This window comes from Schistocerca cancellata, chromosome 3 (assembly GCF_023864275.1).
Source record: "Schistocerca cancellata isolate TAMUIC-IGC-003103 chromosome 3, iqSchCanc2.1, whole genome shotgun sequence".
Taxonomy (NCBI): domain Eukaryota; kingdom Metazoa; phylum Arthropoda; class Insecta; order Orthoptera; family Acrididae; genus Schistocerca; species Schistocerca cancellata.
In genome coordinates, this window is record NC_064628.1 from 464,337,433 (window position 1) to 464,350,361 (window position 12,929).

Consider the following 12,929-nt stretch of genomic DNA (forward strand, 5'->3'; position numbering starts at 1 on the left):
TTATACATACCGAAACATAAATGTAGTGTGATGTAAGATGAACGTTAACTATGCTCGCCTGCATTTTAAATTATGTTGTTTACACATCCCATGAACGGAATCTAAGGTCAACGAAAAGCTACGTTGAAAATTTGCACGTGGCGGTCATGTTGTGATGACATGACACACTAGCTTGATGAAATCAAGTCCAAGAAAAAATTTATAATAAGCTGCCAGGAAGCAACCCCGAAACTAACGAAGAACAGAACCGAAACCTGTAAAAAAAAAAAAATAGATAGCTGGTACTAATTTCCTGTCACCATTGACAAAACAACAGAAAATTGCCCGCAGTGTAGCGTTAAAGCACTACTTTTTAAATGGTAAGCATTGTAGTGTTGCCACTATTTTTGTAATTAATTCCGAAACACTTTTTATTAATTAATAGTTAATGTTATGGCTCTTATATGTGAGATAAAATCAAGGGATAGAATTTTGTTACTACACCTTGCGTCTTGCAAGATATAAAATACAAGCTTTTCAGACTGCTACAGATGCTTTTCTGCAGATTTCCGACCACGAAGTGCTACTGTTCAGCGTATTTACCTAAAGATGGTATGTCACTATACCTGCAACATCCGAAACGGACGCTCGAGGACCACACTTGACGAAATAACTGTAGAAGGTCACCATGACCAGACCACCGTTCACCGCCTAGAAACAAAAGAAAAAAGCCGTCACCAATCAATCTGCTTCTGTTTTACATTACAAAGCCCGTGCAGGTGAAGGACTTCGCTGTTTAATGTAATTTTCCAGCCTTTAACACAGGAAGCCTAAAATAAATATCAGATCCAGGCATCAGATTTTCTACAACGGGTAACGGCATAGAGTGCATCTGAAATATGGCGTAGCCTTACTAAACAAGGGAAGTAGGAATGTAATGTAGTTCACCTTTTTATCCGTTTTCCATCGTTCTTTAGTTGCTTTATAATTCATGGAAATTTATTCCGTCCCTACAACTAAATGGAAATCAGTTTGTATCTGGGCATGCAGGTTTCGTTTCTTTTATTTCTGAATCATCTGCAGTGGCCTGTAACCACATGTTTCTTTTATGTTTATAATAAATTCGTTATGTGCTAGCTACAAATATGTTACTCTATCATAGTTCTCTTTCTGTTTTCTTATTTTTCAGGTTAGAAACAATTTTTGCAGCACAATTTTCATAAGATTAAATTATCATTTGGTGTTACTTACGATTTCTGATATTAAACCACGTGTGACGTCGTGGAGATCTATTTACCAGGTCTGTATACTCGAGATGGCCCATTTCGGCGTTTATTTGGCCACATTTACTTCACCATTTCACTTCCAGTTTTCACTGTGTACTATATGTGTGTGTTTACGGTGTGTATTGATACCAACTGCCATTGTGCGTTTATCTTTCGTCTTTTGTTTGTGTTGGGTGTTTGGTGTGTGGTGTGTGCATGTGAGGTCTAAAATTTGTTCATTTAATTGCACACGCTGGTGTGTGTGTGTGTGTGTGTGTGTGTGTGTGTGTGTGTGTGTGTGTGTGTCTGAGTGAGAGAGAGAGAGAGAGAGAGAGAGAGAGAGAGAGAGTGAGAGTGAGAGTGAGTGAGAGAGAGGGAGAGGGAAAGGAGGGCTTAATTTATTATTTAGTCTGCAGTCTGCTCTCTCTCTCTCTCTCTCTCTCTCTCTCTCTCTCTCACACACACACACACACACACACACACACACACACACAATAAATGAACAAATATCAGACCATCATACACACCACAGCACAAACAAAAGACGAAAGATAAACACACAACGGCACTTGGCAACAGAGTACACTGTAAACACACACCTTCAATACATAGTGAAAAGTGGAAGTAAAATGTTGAAGGAAGTAAAATGTTAAGGTCAAAAAGCACCGAAAATCAGTCATCTGAATTATTCACACACATGTATTAACAACATCAGAAATCGCAAGTAACAACTTAGCTTTACGGAACTTGTGTGTGTAAGTTGTTTCTAATCTGAAAAACAAGAGAATAACCAGAGGAAGCGTCATATGGTAACACATTTGTAACTGCCATATCACGAATTTATTATAGACATAAAAAAAACCATGTATTGCGGGCCTCTGAAGACGCTTCACAAATAAAAGAAGTGAAATGCGTATGGCAAAAAACAAACTGCCTTTCATTTAATTGCAAAGATGGAATACAACTCATGAATAATTTTACTGCTGAGGTCTTCAGTTGAAAGACTGGTTTTTCAAAGCTCACCACGCTTATCTAACCTGTGCAAGCCTCTTCATCTCTGCCTCGCTACTGCATCCTGCATCCTTCTGTATTTAGTTACTGCACTCAAGCTTTCACTCCATAAATTTTGCGCCACATACATTGCAACATTACCTAACTGATAACTGTTTGATGCTTTCGGGTGTGTCCTACCAACCGACGCCATCTTTCAGTAATTACAGAGATCATATGAATTTAATTCGCTTTCAGGATACCAACGTTCAGGCTGCTAACGCTAATGATTTCACAGTACTGAAGACGTTTCTGCCAGGGGTTGATGACTTGTACAATTAATGTGGTTGACGTGGCAGCACCTTTTTATTGTTTTGTATCAAATAACTTTAGTGACGCTATATTCCTGTAGGAGAGACGTCTGGTGATGGACCGCTGTTTCGTTCTGCGCTAAAAGTATCTTTGGGCAATAGTATGGGAAGGACGTTTGGTTAATACATAGCACCCCTGTTGGCTGATATCTGTTTTTGATACCAGAGCAGCTACTTTTTCTTCAAGTAGCTTTTTATCTGCCTTCACGAAGCATTTCTCCAGAAAACAAAAAATCCTTTATAGTTGCGATGATCGAATTATAACGGTAAGACTCAAATGTAGATGATAATCCAATAATTCTGTGGCAAAGCAGTCAGAGCTTAGCTCTTAAATATCTCCCATGAAAAGAGTCGGATAGGCACAAATCAACTGACAGGACGAAATACCAGAGTCACTCCACCAAGGAATCGGTTGGTTGATAGTATTCAATGGAAAACGAAGCGTGTAGGTGAAGGACCCACACATTCTTTCCCAGTTCAGCTAGTATAGAATGTAACTACTTAAATTTCATGTCATAAGATTGATTTACTGAAGAGTGGACAGATGAAGTGGACAGATGGAGTGATGTCTCTCCACATATTTGACTGAAACGCACTGAAGAATTTCATGTGTAGTGTTCAACGGACTTGTTCACATTGTTATCTGCAATCCAGTACAGAATATTTTATCTCTTGCGATATGACGGAGATTAAAATTAGCCTCGGCAATAAACTGCCCAACAGATGAACAAAGAAAATATTGAATTATTTAATCCGTGCTTCGCAGCAATATGCTTTCATTTGAGTGCCGCCGTTGCGCTACATTTCTAAACATCGACAAACTCAGACTTTATATTACCTACTTCAATTAAATATAAAGCCCTCTGCATTGAAATTTTGCTGTGTACTTGTATCATCGTTTTCGCTGGTTTGAGGTACTCGAGCTCTGATGAGTCCTCGAATATTTGAAGATGGTAGCAGTGTCAGCATTTTAGAATCAATTAATTTCTCTTTGTTTATCCCATAACGTTCCCGTTTCCTGTGGCTGATGTTTATTATGAGATTCGGCAATCATTCCTGTGACCAAATACCGGAAATGGCACCACGGATTACTATTTTACTTCGGCCCGCCAAGGGAAACCTGTTATACAAATTATCGGGCAGTCAATTTCTGGAAGCTAAAATTTCTTGGACATTTTACATGTTAATATTTCTACCTGAACTGATACTGTAACTCCGCTGTCTAGCCTGTAGGACACACTGAGGCCCGCATCTCGTGGTCGTGCGGTAGCGTTCTCGCTTCCCACGCCCGGGTTTCTGGGTTCGATTCCCGGCGGGGTCAGGGATTTTCTCTGCCTCGTGATGGCTGGGTGTTGTGTGCTGTCCTTAGGTTAGTTAGGTTTAAGTAGTTCTAAGTTCTAGGGGACTTATGACCACAGCAGTTGAGTCCCATAGTGCTCAGAGCCATTTGAACCATATTTGACACACTGAGGGGATGGAAAATGTTACATCGGTTCGATAGTTATCAAATTCTCTGGAGACGTTCATCGCATAACGACGAGTATTAAATAACTAAAGTTTCATTCCATTCGAAACTGATACTCATGAACAACAGTGCGAATTGTGACCGTCACAAAAATGAATACGCTCTTGTAGTAGAAAACCTTCTAGACAGGCCAGCCACAAATGTGACTTATCACAGCACATTGACTGGAGTTGTGGCTACACCGACCATTTGGACTTGCATCCTTAGGTCCAACTGATTACGAATCATTGGCATGCCGCTATTTAGCATTTTACTAGTTTGGTCTGACTACAAACGTTGGGTTCCATCCTCCGGGCTACTTATATCTTATAACATTGTTACGTGTCACCTGAGGATGAGGTTTCTCCTTGTCATGAAATCGGTTACAATATTAAATATATTATAATATTAAATAATAATAATAATAATAAATTCCGAAACGGCCTTTTAATCCCCAAGACTCTTTTAGTAATTGTGACACGGAAGCAGTCAGCCTATGGAAGTTATCTTGTGGAATTTATTGCCGTGCCTGAAACACCTGCTGCTTCAATTCAAAGACTGCTGACTGGAAGCTGGTATGAATACATACATGTGTTCCCGTCGCATCACTGAAAATCTGGGAGACATATCAGGCCTTGCAAGACTCCATACGTTCTTCAAGGCGTTTTTAGTGTGAACAACACTGTGGGGTCTTGCACTATCCAGCTGGAGTATACCATTTGGTACCCTATTCATGCAGGCTGTGACAAGAGGATTTACCATTCTTGCCACATACGAGAATGGAATTCCATATAACACTTATCATATCAACCCCATTGTCACACCCATAGCTCAACCAGCAGTCGGAGGGGTAATCGAGACTCACTGTTTCGTATGCCCTTTCACCAGGCCATCTACGGACTCGTTGGAGTCGATGTGAGAAAAGCGAGACTAGTCGCTGAATACCACAGGACGCCAGTGAATCTCCCATCTGACTCTGGAACTACATTACGCAAGTCGCTGTTGTCTGTGGCGCCAGCGATAAACGATGCATGGCAATTCGAGATGTCAGCTCCCAGTTATCTCTTTCTGAGTCTCCCTGTTACTTCAGTTCATGTTTCCGCTGTTGTTACCTGTCTATTTGTGACAGCCAGGCGAACAATCCTACGATCACCTAGTAGAGTCACCTGTCTGGATGGATCTGTGCCTTCTAGCCACACTCTTGTCCTGAGTCCACAATGACAGTCATTCTGCAGTCACTACATTACAGGTTTGTCGATACGATTCCTCCATGTCACTCATGTCCGACAACGTGCACTTGCATGTCCTCTGGGCATACTAAGGTGCGATATTCATCTTAAAATTTCCTGTGCCGTTAGACACGTCCAACAGCCAGAATTTATCTAGTGTACATAAATTGGAGTAACGCTGAAATTTTAATTACCATATCCCACATACAGGGTGTTTCAAAAATGACCGGTATATTTGAAACGGCAATAAAAACTAAACGAGCAGCGATAGAAATACACCGTTTGTTGCAATATGCTTGGGACAACAGTACATTTTCAGGCAGACAAACTTTCGAAATTACAGTAGTTACAATTTTCAACAACAGATGGCGCTGCGGTCTGGGAAACTCTATAGTACGATATTTTCCACATATTCACCATGCGTAGCAATAATATGGCGTAGTCTCTTAATGAAATTACCCGAAACCTTTGACAACGTGTCTGGCGGAATGGCTTCACATGCAGATGAGATGTACTGCTTCAGCTGTTCAATTGTTTCTGGATTCTGGCGGTACACCTGGTCTTTCAAGTGTCCCCACAGAAAGAAGTCGCAGGGGTTCATGTCTGGCGAATAGGGAGGCCAATCCACGCCGCCTCCTGTATGTTTCGGATAGCCCAAAGCAATCACACGATCATCGAAATATTCATTCAGGAAATGAAAGACGTCGGCCGTGCGATGTGGCCGGGCACCATCTTGCATAAACCACGAGGTGTTCGCAGTGTCGTCTAAGGCAGTTTGTACCGCCACAAATTCACGAAGAATGTCAAGATATCGTGATGCAGTAATCGTTTCGGATCTGAAAAATGGGCCAATGATTCCTTTGGAAGAAATGGCGGCCCAGACCAGTACTTTTTGAGGATGCAGGGACGATGGGACTGCAACATGGGGCTTTTCGGTTCCCCATATGCGCCAGTTCTGTTTATTGACGAAGCCGTCCAGGTAAAAATAAGCTTCGTCAGTAAACCAAATGCTGCCCACATGCCTATCGCCGTCATCAATCCTGTGCACTATATCGTTAGCGAATGTCTCTCGTGCAGCAATGGTAGCGGCGCTGAGGGGTTGCCGCGTTTGAATTTTGTATGGATAGAGGTGTAAACTCTGGCGCATGAGACGATACGTGGACGTTGGCGTCATTTGGACCGCAGCTGCAACACGGCGAACGGAAACCTGAGGCCGCTGTTGTATCACCTGCTGCACTAGCTGCGCTTTGCCCTCTGTGGTTGCCGTACGCGGTCGCCCTACCTTTCCAGCACGTTCATCCGTCACGTTCCCAGTCCGTTGAAATTTTTCAAACAGATCCTTTATTGTATCGCTTTTCGGTCCTTTGGTTACATTAAACCTCCGTTGGAAACTTCGTCTTGTTGCAACAACACTGTGTTCTAGGCGGTGGAATTCCAACACCAGAAAAATCCTCTGTTCTAAGGAATAAACCATGTTGTCTACAGCACACTTGCACGTTGTGAACAGCACACGCTTACAGCAGAAAGGCGACGTACAGAATGGCGCACCCACAGACTGCGTTGTCTTCTATATCTTTCACATCACTTGCAGCGCCATCTGTTGTTGAAAATTGTAACTACTGTAATTTCGAAAGTTTGTCCGCCTGAAAATGTACTGTTGTCCCAAGCATATTGCAACAAACGGTGTATTTCTATCGCTGCTCGTTCAGTTTTTATTGCCGTTTCAAATCTACCGGTCATTTTTGAAACACCCTGTACATGGAAATACTGGAGTGTCCGTTTCACAGCTTCCAGATTAGATATTTGTGCCGTCGCTGCTGTACAGAGGCTTAACGCGTGCAGTGTGAGCAACGAACTTTACATCAATGCTTCGAAGGTGCCTAACGCACAGGGGACAATTTTTCCTGAAGACAGACGGCCATGTTCCGACTATCCACTAGGAGGCAAGGCAATCACTGCTATAGGCCACAGACCACGTGGATCTATTCTCTTCCGCAAGATACATAATCGAAAATAGGCCCGGCTGTATCCTTGCGCTGTGTCATATTTAGGCAGTGTTCCAGCCAGACCAGACCAGTACACTTCGACTGAGCTTTCCTGGGCCAAGCGCCGATTCCACAAAGATTCTGTCAGTCAGGATTCTCACTCGACAGCCGCGTCCACTGTGTCGCTGCTATTAACGTCTGACTTCGTGACCCGAAGCAGCCACCTGTCGTCTTACAGCACTCATGACCTCCTCGCCGAAGAAAATGGGGGCTCCGTCGTTGTGGCAGACTTGAGTACTAGTAAATTTATTCCTCTTTAAATTTAAAACAAATACACGCTGGACTTAGTTTTGCACGTTACAGAACTTAAACTTCGTTCACTATGTTTTCACTTTAACACTGAGCGTCCTGCAGGACTCAGTGACAATCTAAGCGACCTTTAACCACCAGAAGTGTAATTGTTCGACTTCAGAGAGTGACTTACTTAATGTTTTGTTTCAGTACACGTTGGGACATGCGTACTCTTAACCGTTGATAAAAAAAACGTTGTAAACTTTCTATAAAAGGTTTGTGTACATGTGTGAATACTGAATATTTTTTCCCATAACGTTCACTTCGTGTAACTTGTATTTTAGACATCGTATTCAACTACTGAACAATACTGACTTGGCTGGCCTTGTGATGCGCATCTGAAGTGTTGAGAAACAAGACTTTCAACTTAACGAAATGCAGAAATTTAAATAATGAAATTGAAACAAATTAAGTGCCAGAGGAAACTAATTACTTGCCAGAATATACTAATTACGTGTTCAGTGAAAACTATATAACAAACTCAATGCCGAAGTACATTATGAACGTTGCTTGATATGAAGTGCAATGTTTGATTTGGAATAACTACAAAAATAAATTACTCCTCTGCTCAGAAAAGATAATTGTTTACTGAAAATTAATCCATTTCCTCATAAGACTGCGAAATGAGATCTGGTCTGAAAGAAAGTGACGTATCTCTCGCTCAGCATGCCATGTTGTGACTGATACTGACGTTCTCGAAAGGAAATACAAATCATTTAGTATCTCGTCTATTCTTCAGAACTTTAGTAAGATTGATGCCAATGGCCTTGCTGCAGTGATAACATCGGTACCATCAGATCACCGAAGTAACGCATTATCAGGCTTGGTTAGCATTTGGATGGGACTGCCGAGCGCTGTTGGCAAGTGTGGTGCACTCAGCCCTTGTGAGGCAAATTGAGGAGTTATTTGACTGAGAAGCAGCGGTTTCGGTCACGAAAACTGACAGCGACCAAGACAGCCATATGCTGACCACACACCTCTCCATATCCGCATGCCCTGACGCCTCAAGGCTGATGACACAGCGATCGGTCAGTGGCACTGAGTCCTCCGAGACCTTTTCGGACGGAGGTTTATTTCTTTTTTTTTATTAATAGTGGGTTCTCCTTTAAAGGAAATCGTTCTTGAAATAGGCAGGATATTGACATGATGTACTGTACAACATAAGACTAACAACTGCGAAATTCTCACATTACAAAAATTTACAGACATCTCAGCTAACTGTGTAATTTGCGACATAATCAGATTAACAGAAGTCATGAATATTATTAGTTATTTGATGGACAAAGATTTCCTTCAATTTATACTTCTAATAAACAAACATCTAATTGTTGTGCATGTATGAGCTACCTTTAAAAATCACTCCGAAAATCTTCTCCATTAATACAAAGAATGTAATAGGTTTACGAGAAGTTTTCATCTCCATAATGAAATATTCCAGATAATTTCTCCCGGATTCACAAAAACAGATCTCCTGTGAAAAACTCAAGTGCTCGTTACTATGCCCCAAATAAGAATGCTCCAGTGCTGCACAATAGACTAGCAAGTAAACCACCGATAAAACTAAACATAGAGTCAAATACCTCACTTCTCGTCCAGTGCATTCATTCGTCTTCGTTTTTGTACAGTAAAGGTGAATTATTTACAACAGCAGAAAACATACCAAAACCCTACAACTTGTTCAAATATTACTACTTGGTTATTTGTTGTGCTGCCACGTAGATGGCTCCTAAGCGGCCTACGAGTGGCTGGGTATCTGTATCCATAGCTCAGCTTTAGAAACAAGCCCATTAATACAATTAGTGAGACTAGAACTCGAACGCGTTGTTGAATTAAAGAGTACAGAAAGTCGCTAGCTTATGTTACAAGCATTACCAGCTGCCTGAGGACGTCGTCGGGCACGTTCCTGGAGCTGTTGCAGATGGAGTAGGCGCTGGAGTGGGAGAAGATGACGGGCGCCTTGCTGGTCTCCAGCGCGTCCTTCATGGTCCTCACGCTGGCGTGCGACAGGTCCACCATCATGCCCAGGCGGTTCATCTCGCGGACCACAACCTGCCAAGAGAAACCATAAAAAATACCACGAATAGTAATGTCAATGACGGTTATATTCTCTCTTCTATTGAATTTTATCGCTACCCAGATACTAGACGGTTACTCATCATTGAGTAAAAGTATGGTACAAATACTACAACTACGACTCTAGCTAAATTATTCATAACACGACCTCTGCAAAACGTAAGGGAGCAGTAATGAAGGTTCATCAAATATGTGTCATTGTTAAAATAAACAAAATTTGTTTTTCGAAGAGCTGAGTCGAGACAGGAATAGGTAAATAGTCTGTAATATACTTAATAGTAGCGAATACATTTATACTTGACACTTGACATGTGCATGGTGGAGAATGCCTTCAACCTCCACATTATACTCACAGGTTGTGTACTTTAATAACTGCCTCTATTATAATGGCGCTGCCCAGTACTTTAAGTAAAAGTATTAAATCTTAGTGTAAGTCAATGAAAGTAGTACGGAAGCTGTCGCGGAGTATTACTGTAACAGCGTTGGCCGTTAGCTGTGCTATGCCGGCATACAGGGCACAGTAACAGATGCGCAAGTGAACTGTGAAGCGAGGATAGCTGAGCGCAGCCTTAAACGCCCCCTCAGAAAAGAACGATGTAGTAAGCCGGTCGTTGCCACCACACTCGAGCGAGTGTATTTGTTGCGGGCGACGTGACTAGACACCAGGTTGTAGAGGAACGAACGGATTGTAGCGTAATATAAATGAGGCTGAATTTGAGGAGAAGATGTCGTTAGACTGGGGGGCGTGGTCATCGCTGAGTACGCACACCACGTCGCTGGAACACCGCCGGAGCATGAGGCGACTGCACAGCACCAGCGCCAGTTCGTGACTAGGCTGTGTCTGCCGCCGCACTGCGTCCTTCACAGGACGTGGCGCCACAGTTCCGCCAGCCTACTGTCCATGCCTGCTGTCTCCAACGCTGAGGTCCAAAGAGGGACTCAGCATCAAAATGCCAGCCGCCGTCCGCCGGCTGTCCCAGGAGCGAGGGTTGAGACCGCGCGCAGCCGCCTCCACCACCGCGGAACGAAGAGCAGTGGGGCCAACGCCTGGTAAGTCGCTCTTCCGGTAGGCCCCGCTATCGCAACTCGCCGTGACCTGCCTTCATCGCCGGACCAGACACCTGACGCAGCATCGCTGGACACCATCCTAGCAGCCGACGCCTGTTGAACCGTCCAAAGCTCACGAGGAATTAAAGATACAATAAAGTTATGCTGTTAAATTGTCAACAGCGTTTCCACTGTTCCCCACCACGTACAGCATCACCACACATGAACCGCATTCTACAGAGGTGCCCCTACAGAGTGATCAATATGTATTGTAGGATGACAGACATCGTAGCAATAAACAGTGGAGGTTGTGGCACCCGTACAGCACGTTGTTCGAGCCACAGGCCTTAATGCCGTCATTGGGGTGTGTGGGACTATATATTTTTGTGTGGTGGTAATCATGGGGGAAAAGTTTGGGGGGCATGATTTTTTGAAAGTTTCTTTTACCAGATCAGAGGGACTGTTGATCTGTTACAATTTAGGAGTGATGTTAAAGATGAATGGTTAGTACCTGTACATTGCTCTCAGTGTAATTTCTTCGGGCATTCTGCGCCTAATGCTGAAACAGAAGCGGAACTGCTTTACTTGTAACTGTTTTGGGTACACGGCTATGCAATATAGAGAGTCGAGGTGACTCATGATTAGAGAGGAGAAGTAACTTGGTAGAAGACTTCAGGACTAACTGTTGTGTTTGTACTGTTTTGTTGTAGTGTTATTTTTCTCGTGGATTATGGGCGCAGAGGAAAACTCTGAGACCCAAGGTGTCACTAGAGAAGAAGCGGTGCAGTCATTCGTGGATCAGGTGGCGTAATTGACAGGGAGTAATGTGGTTATGTTTAATAAACTATCAGGAAAGAATCTCGAGACTGTAGTGTTGAAGTAGCAAACTCTGAGAGTGGATTAGACTGTCGCGGATCTTGTTTCTCCTATCTCTTGTAGAGGGTCTGAGGATGTATTGGCATTTATAGAGGATCTTAAGTTGTTGCAGATCGTGAGGTTACGTTTGTCAGGAGAAGCAAAATAATTCGTAAGGCGAACATAAGCATTGCGAAATGCAGAAACTTTTGACCAGTTGAGACGGTGGTTGGAAGAATGTTACGGGAAGAGTAATAGTGCACGGCTTTTCTGCAAATAATTTGGAATGGTATACAGGAGAGCGACGCAGGGTAGCCGAGCGGTCTAGGGAACATTTTCACGGTCTGCAAGCAATAAACAGTGGAGGTTGTGGCACCCTCGTTGCAAGTTGTTCGAGCAATAGCCCGTAGTGTCGTCATTGGGGTGTGTGAGACTATATTGTTTTTGTGTGGTGGTAATCATGAGGCCAAACTTAATTTACCATCGGGCACGGGTATCTGTGTTGTCCTTAGCGTAAGTTAGCCTAAGTTAGATTAAGTAGTGTGTAAGCTTAGGGACTCATTACCTCAGCAGTTTGGTCCCATAAGACCTTACCACAAATTTTCTATTATACAGGAGACATAACGAAGCACTAGAGGACTTCGCAGATATAATTAGGAAAATGAACTTTAACACGCGCGTGCTCTCATTAAATGAGGTGGTTAATAAAGTGGTGCTGCAACAGGGTGAACAATGAGCGCTCGATGCCTTTTTAAGAGGTATGACACCAGAAAAGTCTAGGAGAGAGCACACAGGAGCTCTTGATGATTTTCATGAAGGATTTAGTTTAGCACTATGGGGCTTAACATCTATGGGCATCAGTCCCCTAGAATTTAGAACTACTTAAACCTAACTAACCTAACGACAGCACACAACTCTCAGCCATCACGAGGCAGAGAAAATCCCTGACCCCGCCGGGAATCTAACCCGGGAACCCGGGCGTGGGAAGCGAGAACGCTACCGCACGACCACGAGATGCAGGCTTTGGAATACAAAGGAATCAGTAGGTTAGCAGGGGTAAGAGAACAGAAACAAGTATTTACATCGAATATTAAGTGCGTTAATTTCTGTCTAACTGAGACATATACAAAGACAATTCTACCAGTAATGGAATCCACAGCACAACTGAGTAACAAGGGCCGTCAGCAATTTGGTGGGAATGGCAGTAGAGGGGGTTTTGCTCAACAGCAAGGCTATAAGGAGTGGTAGAGGTGGTCCAAGGAGTAGGACGCATCCGTTAA

At 43.1% G+C, this 12,929-nt stretch overlaps 1 protein-coding gene across 1 annotated transcript in view; it reads right to left on the bottom strand.

The window, feature by feature from the left end:
- Positions 1-12,929, bottom strand: part of LOC126176366 (dipeptidase 1-like) — a 290,014-nt gene that overhangs the window by 58,752 nt on the left and 218,333 nt on the right. Inside the window, exons 6-7 of the mRNA XM_049923521.1 lie at positions 9,547-9,723; positions 606-690 (exon numbers count right to left, since the gene is read on the bottom strand). Coding sequence (XP_049779478.1) covers positions 606-690; positions 9,547-9,723 — 262 coding nt within the window. The remainder of the gene's footprint in view (positions 1-605; positions 691-9,546; positions 9,724-12,929) is intronic.